The following is an 18,198-nucleotide window of genomic DNA, read 5'->3' on the forward strand; positions in this document are numbered from 1 at the left end:
AAAAAGAAATCCCCCCCACTTTATTGCTTATCTCTGTCAGTGAGTTTGTGAAGCGGAGGAACTTCTGATTCAGATTTTAGAAGCCTTTTCTGGTGGCAGCAAATAAATATAACAACTATTGTTAAGTTAAGTGTTTTGCCTAACAATCCGCCACAACTATTGTCCAATTACTTCTTTGATACCAACTTAAGATACTTGTTTGATTTGAAAGAGTATTTGATCCAAGATGTTCATGGTAACGAAATCAAAATATCATTATTGCTTTTGCTACAGTATTTGAATTCCGGACGTCTAAATGTCATTTCCCTCCCAAAGTACAACCAAGATAAACTTCATCATTTTAAGTGGAGAAACAAATGTCACTCTGTAGGTCACTCATAACAAACTTGGTAAAGCAAAATATCCAATGGGTGGGCGAGTGGATTTAAAAGTGCCAATGTAGCGTGCATTGAAAGAACATTTTGCTATCACAAATAAGTGGATGACAGAGGAGCTCTTTTCCTTGAAATAAATTTCTGGAAAAGACAAAAGCTGCACTGGTGGTACCTGCTTCGGAGAGATCTCGCAGGGAGCTGCTGAGGGCGCTCCTCTTCAACCCTTCGCCCATGGCATAGGTGTCATCCAGACTCGCACGATTCATGCTGCCATTGCCAGCTTCTTTCTTCAGGCCAGAGCTCTGCGACATGCTGGGCCTCACCACCCCCTTTTGCTTCTCAAGCTCGGCTGTGAAAAGGGTCCAGAAAACACCCATGATAAGTGGTGACGGTGACTTGGCTGCCAACACAGTAATGATTCCAAAATATTTGCTAATTTTTGAAACATCTACTAGAGTTGGAGAGAGGAGAGTTGGGGAGTGGAAAAAACCCCAATAAGAAACGGCAGCTCACATTCTATTCTGTATTTCTCCATTTCCTGAACCTCAGCAATGGACTCTCGCAGGTCATCTGTGAACTTCTTGCGGTCCTGGGGGTTGGGCGCGTTGAAGTTGATGAGGACTTTGATGTCCGCACCTGGGATGGCTGACGTAAGTCTGATTCCATTTGGGTAATCTGCAGAAAGCAGAAGTTATGAACACACACATCCTCAGTTTATACTCAGTTGTTTCAAAGTTGACAGGGGGGACTGGAGAAAAAGAACAAATACACTAGTAAAATATATTCATTCGTTAAATTATTTCAATATCTGAATATTTCATTATTTACTTGCATCCCTGAACAGAAAAAATAAGTTTTGGTCCTTGAAAGTTATACTGTAGTTAAATTTCTGAAGCCTACTGAGCCAGCTCAAATGGGAGCATAAACAACTAATTCAGTTTGTTGCTCATTCTGATTCAAAATGGCAAAAAACAAAAAATTTGAGCGCTCCCCAAGTGTGCATTAAAGCCCTTCAAAATGCTAATCATATTTTCTTCCTTCCATTTCACATAAACGACATCTCACAGCAAGAGCACTAAAATAAAACAACACTAAGAGGATGTAATTGTGCTTCCTGTCATCTTACGTCGCTGTCTTAGATGAACCAGATAATGAAACCAAAAAAGAAATAGGTGTGGTAAAAAGTGACTCAAAAAAGCCTGTAAAAAATTGTGGCTTTCAAAAGTATTTTGCCATGGATGTTGTCATATTAATAGTTTCATTTGAAGAATCTTATTGGTCTCGAGTGGATCTGACAACCAAACAAACAAACAAAAAAACAAATCAAAAGGACTTACATTGGTTTTCAAACAGCATGACTTGCATCCCATAGAGCGAAAAGGACTGCCTGAAGCTGTATGTCACCGAGTTCTTCTTCTTCTGAAAAATCTTTGTCACCTACAATGATTCAATCAGGTGAGAATTGGTTCATGGGGAATAAAGAGGGAATCGGAAACGAGATGAAGGGGACGGTTACCACAAGTAGGTCATTGAAAAGGAAGATCTCCCGCTGATGCAGGCCCAGCTTCTGGAGCTTGTTGGGATCTGGCACTTCAAAGAGGCGGCAGTAACACACCAAGCGACGATGGGGCAGTGATAGAACCTTCCGGTAGAAAAAAAGTATTTCTACTATAAACGCAGATGAGCACATCAGTGGCCACTGACGTCAAATGGGATGAATGACTAAAGCGGAAAACGCAGACTTATTTTGCTTGCACCATGTTTCTGGTTCTCTGTTCAGGTTACTTTTCATTTTGACATATTAGATGGCGGCACAAGAAATCTTATTTCTATGCTGAAATTATAAATAAAAATAAAATGAGCGATACAGATTTCTGGGGATATTGGCTTATTTCTTTTAAGTAAACACTTTTGTATATTGTATGAAAACTAACATGAGAGTTTCTTATAGCTCTACAAAAGTATTTTTTTTCTCAACCATTCAGGTAGCTTGCTAGTGGGCATTATTAACACAACATGTTATGCTTTGTAGTGCTCAACCTGTTATTTACACTACGTACATTTGTAATTTAAAAAATAATTAATTGTGACTAATCATGGATAGACTTGACGGGGATAACACACTGCCATTTGCTACATTTCCCTTTCGAATTCAGACGATTGATTGTAAGCAATAGACGTAATTATTTCTCGTTAAGGTGAGCAGTGTTGATTTTGTTCTGGCAACTTACACATCCAAGGCCATGATGGAGTGATCCGATCTAAAAGCAAAAGCAAAAAGAAAAAAAAGGCGTCAGAAAATATGCATCTAATTAACCATTCATTTTTAGAGGAAGGACACAAGGGAGGTCTGTGAAAATAGTACACACACATAAATAGAAAAAAATACCTAAAAAAAACGTACTCAGCATGCAGCAATGGATGACTATCCTCTTATTGTATTCAAATTCCTGAAGAATTTTGTTTGCGAGCATACCCCTGAGACCACCCCGCCACCAAGTGCGATTAATATCAGCTCATCCAGTTGGCACTGGTGCAGCTGATTTCATCCCATTGGAAACCAAGTAGTCGCTAAAAGACAAACCTCTCCCAGAGGCTGCATTATTTATACACATCATTTGGAAATGCAACCTAGGGGCTGGAACTCGGATAATTAATACACAGAAATGAAATGACAACTGACTGGTGAGTCACTTATATGGTAGTCACTAATGGCACTGCAGTCTTTTATATTTTAAAACGGTTCTCTCCCCGGGGTATGGATGATGATGATGTGCACACGATTTAATTGGACAAAAGCACGGGGGTGATATCCCCGGAGGCCACTGAGTGTTAAAGGTGGCACCGTTAACTCTTTGCATGTATCTACTTTTGCGAGACATATATATTCCAATTTAGGAACCATTTAAAAAAAAAAGTAATTCTGTAAGTCTTTCTGGTTGATCTCAAACCTGCGCAATCAAAGATGCTACTCACTGGTTTCTTCCCGACAATGAGCTTCTCAACTTTCTGGACCTGCGACACATGGTCTTCATTGGTCTTCAGTTCCCGCTTCCGGATCCTCTCATAGATCCCAACCAGAGTCTCCCTCGGAATATCCTCACCATCATCCACACCTGCCAAGCAAAGTTTGCTTGTACCTTTCAATAAATTCCGTGAAAAGCATGCACATGTTTACCTCTTAAGTTCTTGATAAAATCCTCCAGCTTCATCTTCCTCTCAGGCTTCACGTTGGGGCTGTACATATCTGTGTTGAGGAGGATGATGGCGAAGGCCAGGATGAAAATCGTGTCAGGGTTCCGGAACTGCCGCACCACCGTTGGGTTGCAGATGCAGTAGCGCTGGCTGCAGACATAACACGACACGGTACAACATTACATAATGCAGGGGGAAATGATGTAAATAGTGAGGAAATGCGCTCATTATTGCTTAAAAGAAATAGGAAGTATGTATTATCAATGGTTCCTTTTTTTTGCATCGATACTTTATCCACAGGAGGGACACTGGTGACAATGGCGTTCATAAGCAATTAGCACACTTTTGTGAAAATGGGGGGGATCATTAATATTATCATTTTTATGATTATATCCCCACCAAATTCATCCACAGTTTATTTAGTATACCAATGTTAGCATGTGTGCCTATGCATAGTCTTGGGGGGGGGGGGGGGGGGGCACGTGCGTACCTGAAGGCTTCAATGAGTCGTTCCACCTTTTGGGCCTCTCCTTGGACACGGATGTGGTTCTGAAATTTCCTGAGAGCTTCATCCAGCTCCATGCTCTGGAAGTCCATTTCATCTACCACACAACTACACAGCACACACAGATACACAGAGAGGTTGAGCGCAAAATAAACATGATTATGCACACTTGGCAGAAACACAACATTTTATATCAGTCTCACATTCATAACTATCACTTTTAAAACAATACCATTTTAGTAGTTGCGTCAACTCGTGCACACTGTCAAGATCAACGATAAAAAGAATGGGGTTCTCTTGTGTAACACCAATTTCATTCAAAAAGAGACGAGTCATCCAGAGCTAAATTTTCCCACGCCTTGTATTCTCAAATGTGATGATACATTATCAATAGTACGTTCAGCCACGTTCGGCAGTGTCATACTCACTCCAAAACATCTCTGTTGAACTGTTTCTGTCTATTTCCTAGGAACTCTCCGATCATCTGCCGGCTCAGGCCTTTCCTTTGCAGCAAGAAGTGAGCCACACCGACCGGGGTGTCAGGGATGAAGCCCCTCTCGGTCAAGTATTGGATGCCCTTCTCTGGCTTCCTGATAAAAGCCGCGAGAATTAAAAGAGGTTCATATATTCCTAATTGAAATTATTTGTTCAAATAAAAGAAATGCGCTGCTTGCAAAAATAGTTCTTACTTGTTGAAGAGATTGAGGCCGATGCGGTAATGTCTCTTGCGGATCACGTCGTTGCTGAAGATGGGCGAATCCCAGCTGTTGCGGGTCTCTTTGTGGTAGGTCTGCTTGCTGAGCGTCTGCTCCCGCAGGCTGTCCCTCGACGAGGACTCGGAGCTGCAGTTGATCGTGTCGTTGGAGTTGGACGTGCTGTTGATGCTGTCGTTGTCTCCGTCTGAGAAGTCAGACTCGGACTTGCTCTGCCGATTTGCCGAGCCGTTGATAGCCAGGTGGCTCTCCAGCTGGCGGTGGCGGTGACGGAGAGGTGCGTCCTCATCGCGGGATGGCGCTCGTGGAGGAGGACCATGGGAAATATGTTTGGGGCTCGCCTGGGATGACGTCACGATGTGGCCGTGCGGCTCATACACGGGCCTTTTGACCGAGCCCCGTTCGGAGCGGTCGCTTAACTCCGCCGAGCTGTCGCTAGGAGGTTCTATCGTCAACAAGGGAAGGTGGTCCATTCTTAGACGCTGCTCTTGACATTCCAGAGAAGGAGTGCTGCGGCAGCTTGTGTCCGTGTCACGACCCTCATCTTTCGGGTCGATGGGCCAGTAGTCCTGGGAGGAGTTAACAGACCGCAAGCGCATGTCTGGTTCTGCGCCCGAGGGCTGCTCTCCCGACCTCGATAGAGCAATGGGAGGGGACATGTCGTCCTCGTCAATGAACAGAGTGACGTCGCGATAAGACGCCATCCCGTCATCGTGAATGTGTCCGGCTGCTCGGCGGTGGGACTTCACCTGATAGGTAACCTCCCTCTCCACCTCGGGGTCCGGACCGTCATCCCCCTGGAGGCTACGGCAGTTCAGTGCATCGTCTATCGATTCGGCCAGGGATTTGACCTGCCTGGAGAAGGCGTCCTCGAGTTCCGTGATGGCGTCGGTCAGATCGCCCTGAGGGGGCGGATGAGACGCCATATTGGCCTGCTGGTGGATCTGTATATCCCCACATTCCGACTGCAACATTGATAGCGGGGCGCCGTCTTCCGTCATGGACACCTGCCGCCCTTCAAAGTAGGAGCTGTGCACTTTCTCTGCACCTTCAAACGACAACTGCATCCTCATGTTGGAGAGAACGATGCGTCTGGACATGCGGTTCTCAGACATAGAGCTCCTGAGACGTTCAAAATTCTTGTTCATCTGATACTGGCGGAAGGCTGTTTGGATCGTGCGAGCCGCATGCCGGGTTATGAATCGTCCGCCATACTTGCGCTCCAGCATTTCCACCTGAAGAGAAGATAGAACATTGTGAAATTGAGCCAACGATGGTTGTTCTATGACGTTGAGTGTTGATTTGACCAACACCTGTTTATCCTGGAGGTCAGCGGAGAGCTCATAGCTCTCCGAGAGCGAGCGAGAGCGCTTGATGGCCTCTTCCTCTGCCTGCTTCCGAAGGATGGACTGTGAATGCTGGAGCTTCGGCCGACGGGGTCTCTGAGGCCCAGGTTGAACCCCGTGGCTGTAAAGGGAACTATCAAAACGGTCAGGGCTGATGGCTGACCCGTGAGTCACTGGGCCTGGCCCATATCCTGCGCCTGCATCCAGGGAAGGGCCGCTCTCATTGGACCGTCCGTCCCCTTCCACACTGCAAACAGGAAACAAAAAGAATCAGGAGATTTTAATCAACAACATTCAAACAATTATACTCCATCGAGTGGACTTGATCGCCTGCAAGTGTTGTGCCATAAAACACAATTCAACTTCCTTATACCTCTCATGGACAAATATTAACTATAAGTATGACTGATTTTAAAAGGAAGCAGACTATGCCTGCACACTTTTTTCTAATTACATATAGAACTAAGACAACCACTAAAGATCTACACCAATCTCACAGAAATGACCAAACCAAAACCAAATATACAATCACCTGACTACCTCATTGGTTAGTTTGCGATAATGTGAAGAAAATCAAATGGTTACTCACTCACTCTCACACTCAGCTGAATAATGTGACTGCTTTTTGCGAAAGGACATTCGGTTTTCTAGAAAGTGCCAACTTCTCCTCCATATTTTGTCTACCATTCTCTCAGCCGTGTCAGGTCCAGAGTACACAGACTCCTCCGGAAAACTTCCCTTTATGCCACCCGAAGAGCCAATCACCGACAGTGAGGAGTTGCATAGATGTTTGCCGGAGCAACGTCACACATTTGAGGCACTCGTCTCAAAGTCCATTTTCGAATACGACGACAAAGTAAATACAACTTGTGCAGGCAGCTACGATGTCTCCTGAGCAGCTACAGTGTGCATTTCTTCTGCTGCATGGCACAGAGTGGCCCCTGTTCACTGGTAAGCAAAAGTGTTTAAGCTGTAACTCGACACACCCACACGAAGTGTACACAATCCACTTCCTATATTAGTCAGCTTGACTTCAACATGCCACTACAACAGCTTGCTGTTTTGCAAAGACACCAACTCTGAGGCAATAATGCTGTAAAACAGTGTTGCACAGAAAAATAAAAAATGTCCAATGTCCATTAGTACACACATTTGTTGAAAGGACAAAATGTCTCACCCACAAGGCAAAGTAAGATTGTCAAACACTAACTTAAGTTCTATTAAGGTTATTTCTACTTGGGAATATTAAGTCTAAAGTCAGCACACATTGTATGCTGAACATGCTCCTGGAAATCTGCAGCAATCCTTACTTAGGCCAGGCGTAGACATTTATTTCTAAGATCAAACGCCATTGAATGTTCTCATTATATATGATGGCCACACGGCTCAGTTCTCGAAACAACCGGCCCGTTCATTGTGTATGTGAGCCTTGCATGCAAGTAGGTGTGGCCTAATCCAAAATGTGTTCCTTATGGGTTGGGTTTTTTTTTTTAGGTGGGGGTGTCACATGCAGATTGGTACTTGTCTTCATCCCAACAATTCACTTTTTTTTTTTACATCTTAAAAGAAAATTGTTCGTATCAGACCAGGCACTTACTGCATATAAGAATAAAATGAAAATCCTTCGAGCATGGGACCCATTAAAAGAGCCCTTGTTGAACCAACAAAGACAATGGGTGTGCGTGTGGTTTTCACAACCAGCAACAAAAAAAAACTTTCGTCCATTGCCAAAAACTCTAATCTGATTTTTTTTTTACAGAGATTATATACAGTTAGGTATCACGCACATGCGTGCGTCTCCATAAAGTGTCACAGATGGAGATAATCCGACCCTGTTTCGCCTATTCCTAGGAGGTTCATGTAAATTTGGAGCGCACATAAACAACAGCTTTATTGGTAACTTGGTACCAAGCACCTTTCCTGCCATTTTATGTTGGGGAAGGAGCGGTGAATGGGTTTGAGGTTGAAGCGTAGTCTATGCGGTCAGTTGGTCATAGTGGTGAAAATCCGAGGAAAAATATGAAACTAAATGCAGCATGCAAAGAGCTTGCACTGGACTGAAATGGATGTTGAAAGGGAAAAACAGGGAGGGAACTAGCAGTAAAGGAGCAGGGCACTATTCCAGAGACTCCAGCTTGCTCAACGCTTTGGAAAACTACGGGAACAGATAAACCAACATCTAAATATGAGCGATATGTGGAACTTCCTTCCGCCAAGGACAAGCGAGAGATAGCCACCCAGTGGCGTGCGTCTCTCGGCTGGCCTTTATCCACCAGAGGCTCCAACGCCGATGTCGGCATGGATAAGCAGCTCAGCTGGCAGTGATTTGCAGCCAACGGATTGAGGGAACTTGGAGGGCAGTTCCCCCCCCTCTCCAAAAACCCCTGCCCAGGCTTCAGTCGGACCTGAGGGAGAAACATTCCTCCATCCCGGAAAAGCAGAGTCACATCTACAGGAGGTCTGGGAATAGAGGAAGGTTAATGAAGAGCAGACAGAGGAAGTGTGAGAGCTGCTGCCTCTCCAATGAAGAAGCGGTGGAATGAATCAGTCCAACTCCCCACTTGACTATTCAGATAAATCTTCCTTCAATATGCAGCTAAAATGTCGACTAGTTGATTGGGATTCAATTACAGCGATAATTGCACTCTGGAAACACTTGTGAGAAAATGAACTCTCCTACCAGGCTTTTTTCTTTTTTTTTTCTCCACCTCACAATTTAAAGAACCAAGAAAATTGGCCAAGCATTTCCTTCTTGTCAAATGACATTTACGTAAAACCTGTTATTGTTTTAATGGCGTCAGTATGGGTTGCTAAGGAAATGCATCATGTTTTCCTGGAGGTAGCACAAAATGAGTCGAGTTTAAGTCGAGTATGAGTAATGACCCAAAAGCAGCATACGGTATACAAATGTAATCCAGCCCCCCTGCTGCTTTCTTCATCTGTCTATTCACCCGAGACATTTTTTTTTCCATGATATTTGGCAACACCTCAATATCAAAATTCAAGACGCACACGCACAGACGACATGGGCTCCAAAGACAACAAAAGCAGATGTCCTTACTCTGCAGAGAGCTCATAAATACAGATGCAAGCAGCAGCCTTCACAACCTCACGTTAACGGAAATAAATTCCTCAGGTGGAAGGTTGGAGGACCACACAGCAACACAGTTGCTCCCAGAACTAGTCGTGTCGTACCCAAATGGCCAGCGTTGCTAAAATTTGGGTTGATGAGCAGCGAGTTGCCGCTCGGCATGGCTGCTACCTGGGATGCTGCTGCAACCAGCAGCCTGACAGTCGCTCAGTGGGAGTTTGTAACAAAGTAGACAGGAGTATCATAAAACATTTAGGTTCAAAAGATGCGGGGATTGGAGCTTCTACTACAAATCACAAACTGTCATCAAGCCTCCCCAGTCAAAACGCTTTGAAGGTCTTTTTCATCTTAATGTTAGACGTACAACTGTAAAAAAGTCAAACACGAGCATGGCTTTAATAATACCAATGTACTTGACTGGAGGCATGAGCAGATGTTCAACATTAAATGACTAATAAGTAGCAGTTACATTTTCAACCACGCGTCCAACCCACTCTCCGGAGTGCTGATCGCCAATTCTTCCCAAACGATCTGCCCCAAAATAGAAAACTCGTATCCAATAGCCTTTATTTTGCAATTACCAGATGTACCTACACTGGAACCTGCAAATGTCCCTGAGGTCGACCGGAACCATATGGCGTTTAAAATGATCTGATCATGTATTGCTGTTTCCAGAAATACTAAACCTTCTTCTTGTTTCTATCCACCAAATAATCATCGCTGAACACTTTAAGTAACCCAACCAGAGTAACAGACAAAGAAACACGCAAAAGCTTTTATGCTAAGCTAATGGTTATAGCTTTATGCTGAGCTAACGGTTAAAAGTATGGACCACTAACATCACGGCATACTCAGCCATCCAGATAGTTTGTCTGCAGATGTTTAGGTGATGAAGAAATATTATGCAGCCAACAATCTTATTGGTGAGGTAGACTTTTGATCTGAGGATGGCATTGATTTCTGAGTATTTCAATGCTGCCTCAAACAAAGACACTGCACAGATAATGTGATTGAGTGTGTGATGTGGGCTGCGCTTACAGGACTTAAAAGTCATCACAGATCAATACGGCTCCCTTGCATACTTCCAGACCTCATTCTGTCTGAATCAAGGCGGCACTGCTCCTCCCTCCTGTCAAGACTCCACCGACCACAACAACAACAACAGAGTCGATGTCACTTGTCGTCCAATGCGGAATGATCCAACCACCCTCCAGCGTGCACTCAACACCTGCCCTTGAGGATCCAGCTAGTTTAAAAAAGCACACAGTCATGTCCAGGAAGCAGGAGGGCCGTGACACGCCACAGGAATGCCCTTCAAGCAGGGAGAACAATCCACAACTCACAAATGGAGTCAGAGTGAGTGAGAAGAAACACACCATGATGACGTTAAGAGACTCTCTTAACAAAAGCCGCAGACTGGTAAACCGTGATGTGGATAATGGGCAGGGCAAATAAGTGCGTGGACACACAGGGCGTCTCTCTGCTGTTTAATAAATAGAGCTTTATGAGCTCAATCTCATCCAATAACAACGCATTCATGCAACCATACACAAACAGACTAAAAACAAACACTCCCATTTGAAACTCTCCAATTACTCTTACCAGCCATTGAGCTCAAGCTCCAGCAAGGACTGCGTCTTCTCGGAGTTACACTGCAAACACCACATGCTGTCCACCACGAGCAAGACACACCACCGAACATCAGGGGTCCCCCCGGTCTCGATTGTCCTTATTGATGATGCCTAGAAGCGTTCTCGACTGCCGTGCAGTCAAAGCCGTCACTTGGTCCAGCAAAAAATGCTCCCAGTAGATGATAGGCAGACATGGTCAGAGCTAAGTGGGAGTTTTTAATCTGACAGATAGTGGAGCTTTTTTTGTTAGAGCTTTCCTCCTCGGTGTTCTAGTTGCGCCGGGCTGCAAAGAGTGTGATGGGGGGCGGAGGCTTGGACGCCAGGGAGTGTGGGTTTTTGCCAGACCCTGAGTATTATGGAAGAGGGCGGGGTGTGGCGAGGGGGAAAAGTGGGCGGAGGGTTAGTGTAGCTGGGTAGAAAGAGAGAGAAGGGGATGAAAAAAAAACTCATCCTGTAGGGAAGGGACACACAAATGACCCCAAGGCAGAGGATGTAAGAAAATCACATTTTTCCGTTGTGTTATCAGCTAATCGAAAACGTAAAAAGTGGGACGGTTATTTAGGTACAAATGAGTTGGGTTTATAAACAGGAAAGGACCGGTTCGAAGAGATGCTGTGACAAATGTTTGCTGATCTTTTAGTGAGTCGAGATTGAAGAGAGCCCTTCTATTAATAGAGCCTCTCAAGGCTGTGTGGAGTGACGGGAACTAAGAAAAGAACTAGAGTGGATACAGTGTCTTTCATCTGTAAAACACTGAACAACACATTTGAGCATCTTCAACTTTTCCTTCATTCTTTTTCCTTTTACCGATTTCACCCACGGCACGCTTCTCTGCAAAGATTCCAGTTTTTTCCATCCATCTTCCCGCTTGCAGTTGATCCGTTAACTGTGAGTCTGTTTTGGCGACAGAGTTGAAGACTAATCACTCCTCAGAGAGAGACGGGATGGGGGGGGGGATTGTAAACTGCCCTCCGTTAAAGGTATTTTCTGTCTAATGACAACAGACACAGGAAACTGGAAGGAGAAGTTTAGAGGAACAGTCGATCCTGAAAGCTGCCAGTGTCCTTTAATTAGAGGCAGACAGGCAGACATAGCAGCTTAGTCAAATGAGTCACAATCATGAATGATGACGATGCGCACAACTGGACGAGCGTTCTATTTTGGTTTGGGATCTCGGCCCTGGTTCCTAGCGCCTACAGCTGCTAATGCTAAAGCCACAAAGAGTCAACTTACAAGGACTCCACGCAACCCTTCCACTCTCACGACCAAGATCTTTTTGCTCCCGAGTGCCGGTAAAGAAAACAGACTCATTAGGGACCAAAATCGCTTTAAGATGTCGCTTTAGTCGAACGAGTTATCTAAAAATGTTTTCCAAATGTGTGCGTGTTGATAGAGGTCTTAGTGCGGGCGTTGTAATCCTACAAGACCACCGGGATCAGAGAAACAGCTACGTTTATTTGTTTGGGAAGGAGATAAGAACTATCACAGCTTCATTTTGACATTTATAAGCCCTGAGCCTATTATCAACGTTTCAGCGAGGCGCACAAGGGTTGGATTAGGAAAATGCTATCTGGAGAGCTCAGCTAAAATGATCTCATTTGAAAAATCCAAGGTAAAACTGCTGCATTATATTGTTAAGGACAATTCTAGGACCCTATCCAGTGGAATTCTCCGTCTGCCTCCGCATCTCCTCTTGTGTTACGACCCTGTCTAGTCATCCCGTCTGGTGAAGGCCCACTCCTTCTCCTGAGTTCAGCCTGCTGGCTTCTCTACTGTGGAATGATGTCATTGAAAATTCCAAGCAGAGGCCCTCTCGCCGCTCATAAAACACCATTTCTTCAACTCGATACATATGGTCCCTCTACATTTCTGCGCCTACTCCATCACCCTCCATGAGTCCTCCTTTTTTTCCCCCCAAGTTAGACGCATTACACGTTACACAAGGTCAAAGAGGCACATGGAGGTCAGCGATACACAAACAGATGTCGCGCTATCGAGAGAAAGAAAGAAAAACAAAGACTTTCCCATGCATTGCGAAGAATTACAAAAGACAAAGTAGACTAAAGGATATCAACTGAAATGACAGAGGAAACAGATCTCTTCCTGGAAACTTTGGTCAGTCACATGCTTGTGGAACGTCTGCCACAGTCTATGTGACATTATACACCGTTTGCATTTCAGACTGAAACCTGTGCGAAGAAATGAAAAATAAAAAGGAAAACTCAGCCCTTGCCTGGTCTGGAAACAATTTCAAGAGCCTGATGTCATAGTTTGATACAAAAGCATATACAGACGACTTTGTTAAGAAGGGGAGGGGCGTTTTTTTCCCCTTTAGGAACAAATAATTTCGGTTACAGTTTATAAACGGATCCTGAAAAAAGAAGGAGTTAAAGATTGGGTCGCCTCAGAAATCCTTGACGCAATTATCATTTCAGCCAACCAAGAAAATCAATGAAATATCATCGGAATAGGTCCAAAAGAACCATCTTTGACTTTATGCATGTTCGTTCCAAGATTTGTTCTGCTTTCATCTCATTTTTCAAACACACATGCCAGTCAGGTAGGCTGAAAATATGGAAACAGTTGAAGCACATGTATTCAGACATCCACTTATGCATCCTGTCTGGGCCTTCTTGCGTGTACGCTCAAGCCAACAAAGCCGATTTTTACCATTACAATCGAATCACGTTTGTGTTCTACTTTTCGCAATGCAGTAAAATTCGTTTTATGGAACTCTGGCAAAGCTGCGGCCTTGATTGCATGCATATGTGATCGGTCTCACTCTATATAAAAGACATATGGAGGTCACGTATGGTGTCGTGTTACCATTTTTTTTTTTTTTTTTACACTGTCCTTTCGCAACAATTTCCTCTCAGTGTGCATGCTGGCCCAGCCAGCAAATTACCCTGAAGCTTATTACAAAGCTCAGTCCCGACAGAAATACACTACAACACAATTGTCTGATCTAAAAATATACCCATGTGAGGTGACCCGATGTGGTAAACAGTCTGCGAGTGAGCGAAAGGGATGAACAATGCGATGATGAGGAGCATGAGAAAGCATTCACGGGAATAAACTGCTGATGTAAACTCACGCCTGCAATTGTAGCAAATCAGCATGTTATTATTTTCGGCAATAACAATGCGAGCATCTCTTGAGGTTTTCTGTCAGAGGAGTCTTGTCTGTGAATGCGATAAACACCACAGCGGGTATAAATAACTGAGGTGGTTATGAGAGACAGGCACTGGCACACTAAACAGGCCACCATGGGAAAGAGTCGGTGGGGGGGGGGGGGGTTAGGAGTGACAGCGCCACTCATTGGTCAGAAATGATACTACAAGACATACGTTAGGTCGAGGGAGAGAAGAAATGTGCAATGATGTCATATGGGAGCACTGAGGTCAGGCGTGTTTATGATAGCTGAGGGCGGAGAGGGTGGACGGGTTATTCAAAAGAGGCAGGATGTCGGACGAAAAGTTTTTTTTCCAAAAGGAAAATGGGATTGTAATAGGTGTAGGTCCGGGGAGATCCGTTTGAGGGAAGTGAGAGAATACCACCTGTTTTATCATAAACAGAATATGTGGGTACGGTAATGGTTCAGTCATGATTAATTTATTCGCAAAAGGTTAAGCTATTTGTAAAAAATAATATTGCAAGCTGAGGAGTGCAGCATCAATGAAAGCATGTGACTTGACATGGTTAAGTCCAGAAGAAAATGGAGCTGATGTGTTTGCAATGTCGTGCGCATACACAAAGTGGGCAGCAGTTGAAATGAGACACCCTCAATGATATTTGCCAACCAAGATAACTCGGGATCACCTGATCCTATTGAATGCCTGGGTGGGGCGGAAAATGGGTCATCAGCCCATGGAAGAATCAGCTGATTGAGCAGCACGGATAGACAGGCCCTTGATGGAGCTGGAAACCCACCACAGTAACACGCTTGATAATCAAAAATAAAAAAAATTAAAAAATGATATATATATATATATATATTATTCCAGATCTGGTGTATACGTACATGAATCTGAACAAATGCATCCGTGTAAATATAGCCAATGAAGAAAATATTCCGATATCATGATCCATTTTCAGTCGTCGTAAAGCAAAGTAATGTCTTCAAGCCATCTGCTCCCCAAAACTAATCACTCCGTGGTGGCCAATCAACCATCACATACTTCCCCCAAATGCTAAAATCAATCCAATCTGCTTTGTCAGTCATGCTAAACTCATTTCTCCTCGCCACCTGTCATTTTAGTAAGAAATAAACATACGTGTTCTTGTCAAAATGCTATTTCCTTTTATGTGCGAGCGCTTGGCAATGTAATCAATTCAGTCACGATCAATTCAGTGACATCAATGAGCTGGCTATATTGACTGCAAGGCTTACAATAAGAATAATTGCTGCTCCAGTCGACTTGCATTCACTCGCCGCTGCACCGGGAATCAGATAAGCGGCAGATGATGTCAAATGCGTAGTTGCAGCTCATTCCCTACAAATCCCTCGCAAGATTTTATTAGCAGCCAACTACGAATGAGTTTCGAGCGCTGACTGCAGCACAAATTCAAGATGTGCACGTGATATTGACATGGAATCAACTTTTCCTTCAGTCTTGCATCTTTTCCTGGCTAAGCCACAAGTGCTTTCGTGGCATCTGAAGCCCACAAGGGAGGAGAACCTCCTGGCTTGTCGGGCCAAACAACATCACGTCTATTTAGTCCTTGCTCGGATAGAACACGAGCACCAGGGGGAGAAAGAGGGCCTTACACGGTAGAACTGACAATGTGTCACAAGATTTACTGTCAGGTCAGAACGCACAAACGGTAGCCGTCATTCTTGGCTTGGAGCTATGCGATTCAAGATCATAAAGTTTCTGCTCTACATATGAAAGCACGTCATAAATGACACACTAATCACCTCTTTAAGGTGACAGTAGGGAAATTAGTCAGTATAAAAAATCTAATCTGGAGGGGTTGTAAATTGTCAGTGTGATTTTCACCAGCCTTTAGGAATTCATTGTTATTTCATTTGTTTTGAATGATGAGGAAAAACTGTGTGGCAGTTATGGCAAGATGTTATGAAGAGCCTTTAGGAATTCATTGTTATTTCATTTGTTTTGAATGATGAGGAAAAACTGTGTGGCAGTTATGGCAAGATGTTATGAAGAGCCAATAAAGAATGCCGGCCGACAATATTCCCACAGGTGCTGTCAAATGGTGTGTGTGTGTGCAAATACATTTATTGGTCTGCAATCAAGATCGGTTTACGTTGACTGTAAACTGCCGCAATAGAAACTTCATCATCTGTTTTAAAATATTCATTAACAGCCGTGGTTGACGGCACCTTTACAAAGGCAGCTTAATTAATGAGGAAATTATTTATGATTCGCAGCTCTCCTGTCTATGTGCTCACAAATACGATGGTTGGGAGATGTATTAATTATGAATTAGGTTGTGCAACTCGGGTGTCTCGCCCGGGGTGGGGGTGGGGGGGGGGGCTTGTCCTCTGTCATGCTAAGGATGCTAACCTGCTCCAAAAGGTTACAGACAACCATCCCAAGTGAAAGGCAGAGTTTAAAAATATTAGAAAAGGACAGAAGTGCCACTCATGGCAGGAGTTCTCTTTAATTCTAGGCGTCAAAAAAAAACGATAATCAAAAAGATAAATCACTAATCCCCCCCCACCTTCTTGAACAGGAACAAAGCAGGAAAAGGAAGAACTCCTCCTTTTGTGCGGGTCATGAGCCGAGCGCTGAGAAATGGATTCAGACGCATATTCCAGTCCAGCAAGATATCCTGAGTGTGCAAGTTCCATTCATTCCACGTTTCCACGAGACCCGGTTGGCGCAAGTCAGCAACTCTTATATTTCAACATATGCAACAAGGAAGGATGTGAGGGAGAACTTCACAGAACCGGGGAGGTCGCTTCTTCAGAATATAAACCTGTTGTTGAGAGGTCACACAGCGCCTTGTTTATTTCATAAGGTGCTGCTGGGTTGCTTGAGACTGCAGTGAGTGTCCATGTGACAACAAGGGCTCATAAAATCAAAATCTAGGATTAGAGCTATTTAATTCACACAAATCCAAAGATGTTTGGATGTTTTAAGCACACAGTAGTGACCTGAGTCACTCATCCCACGAGATAGTTCCTCTGGGAATGTGCTTATTATATCAGGACTGTGTTTTAAAACCGATTTCAAGCAGAGATTAGCCACATATTAGTGGTGTAATAAATGAATTGTTTATTCTCAGATTTCCAAGATTAAATATGAATCACAAAACGGGACAACTGGAGGGTGCAGAACATCGACCTTATTCTGTCATTGTGCTCAAGCATCTGAAACACACACACAGCTGTCAATCAAAAAGGTTGGGTGGAGTATCGTTAGCACTCCCATGTGGCCATCTTAGTGCCATCTATTTGACTTGCTTTCTTAACTGACAGCTTGAATTCTAAATGTTTATACATGAAATATAAATGTACTCAACAAAGCAATGTACAAGAAAATATTTTTTAGTGTCTTGCACAATTTTTATGGCTAACAAGACAATGAATGACAAACATCTACCATTTCCCCACTGGACAATAAAATGCGGATTAAACATTTTGGCTTGGTCAGGATAATTAACACTTGTGGCCTATTGAAAAGTTATTGGAAGCCATTCAAGATATCTTTTCTCTCCTTAGTGGAACTTTTTAACCATTAAAATGGACCAGTACTCAGCAAATATTGCATCAGCCACCTCACAGGGAACATAGTTGTGTCAGCAATTCATTTACATCTTCCTGACAGGATGAGATATTTGTCCTTACAGAATGTGCTCACGAGATCGTAAAATGAGTACAGGGAGGTTCGTATTTGCATTTCACGGACCAGAAGATCCTGGGAATCTTAATTCAATGAATTCTGCAGATTTAAAACTCAACATTTGTTGTAAAGCCCAACATACCTGCATGTTGCGATAGCTGAACTCAAACAAGACCGAGTTGAATATAGTGTCAACGCAAAACAGAGATGAACGGAGGGGGTGCATGCAAGCATGCAATACAATACAGTTCGTCTCACGCTTCTGACATCTAATTGGCTCTAATGACTGCCTCGCTGGGCCCTCCATTCCGTCAACAAGTCTAATGAGAGCAAGTCCAGTTGGACCAAGAGTCATCATAGGACAGTCTTCATTGTAAATATGTCAACAGGATGCTTCACAGGACAAGGGAAATCAGCAGGAATGTACTGGGGCAAATTAGGAATGGGGGCTGACCATTTCACACGTAGACCTGACTTGCTCAAGTGTGAAAACTATCTTCATACGTAAACCCGTCTTTCCTCTTTGCAACAATT

The 18,198-nt window shown here is 43.8% G+C and overlaps 1 protein-coding gene across 8 annotated transcripts in view; it reads right to left on the minus strand.

The window, feature by feature from the left end:
• The window catches only part of LOC133150328 (IQ motif and SEC7 domain-containing protein 1-like), a 73,523-nt gene that overhangs the window by 6,867 nt on the left and 48,458 nt on the right, over positions 1-18,198 (minus strand). For 6 of the 8 annotated variants that reach the window (XM_061272782.1, XM_061272783.1, XM_061272781.1 and 3 more), the window contains 11 exons: positions 6,101-6,380; positions 4,764-6,022; positions 4,503-4,664; positions 4,060-4,182; positions 3,553-3,719; positions 3,351-3,490; positions 2,606-2,635; positions 1,891-2,016; positions 1,712-1,811; positions 888-1,049; positions 547-723 (listed from right to left, as the gene is read on the minus strand). In XM_061272782.1, the coding sequence (XP_061128766.1) occupies positions 547-723; positions 888-1,049; positions 1,712-1,811; positions 1,891-2,016; positions 2,606-2,635; positions 3,351-3,490; positions 3,553-3,719; positions 4,060-4,182; positions 4,503-4,664; positions 4,764-6,022; positions 6,101-6,380 (2,726 nt within the window). Of the gene's footprint in view, positions 1-546; positions 724-887; positions 1,050-1,711; positions 1,812-1,890; positions 2,017-2,605; positions 2,636-3,350; positions 3,491-3,552; positions 3,720-4,059; positions 4,183-4,502; positions 4,665-4,763; positions 6,023-6,100; positions 6,381-6,722; positions 7,084-10,826; positions 11,195-18,198 lie in introns of those variants that run through there. The other 2 variants (XM_061272788.1, XM_061272785.1) reach the window with 2 other exon arrangements.

The sequence above is a fragment of the Syngnathus typhle genome, linkage group LG2 (assembly GCF_033458585.1).
Source record: "Syngnathus typhle isolate RoL2023-S1 ecotype Sweden linkage group LG2, RoL_Styp_1.0, whole genome shotgun sequence".
NCBI classification, from domain to species: Eukaryota; Metazoa; Chordata; class Actinopteri; order Syngnathiformes; family Syngnathidae; genus Syngnathus; species Syngnathus typhle.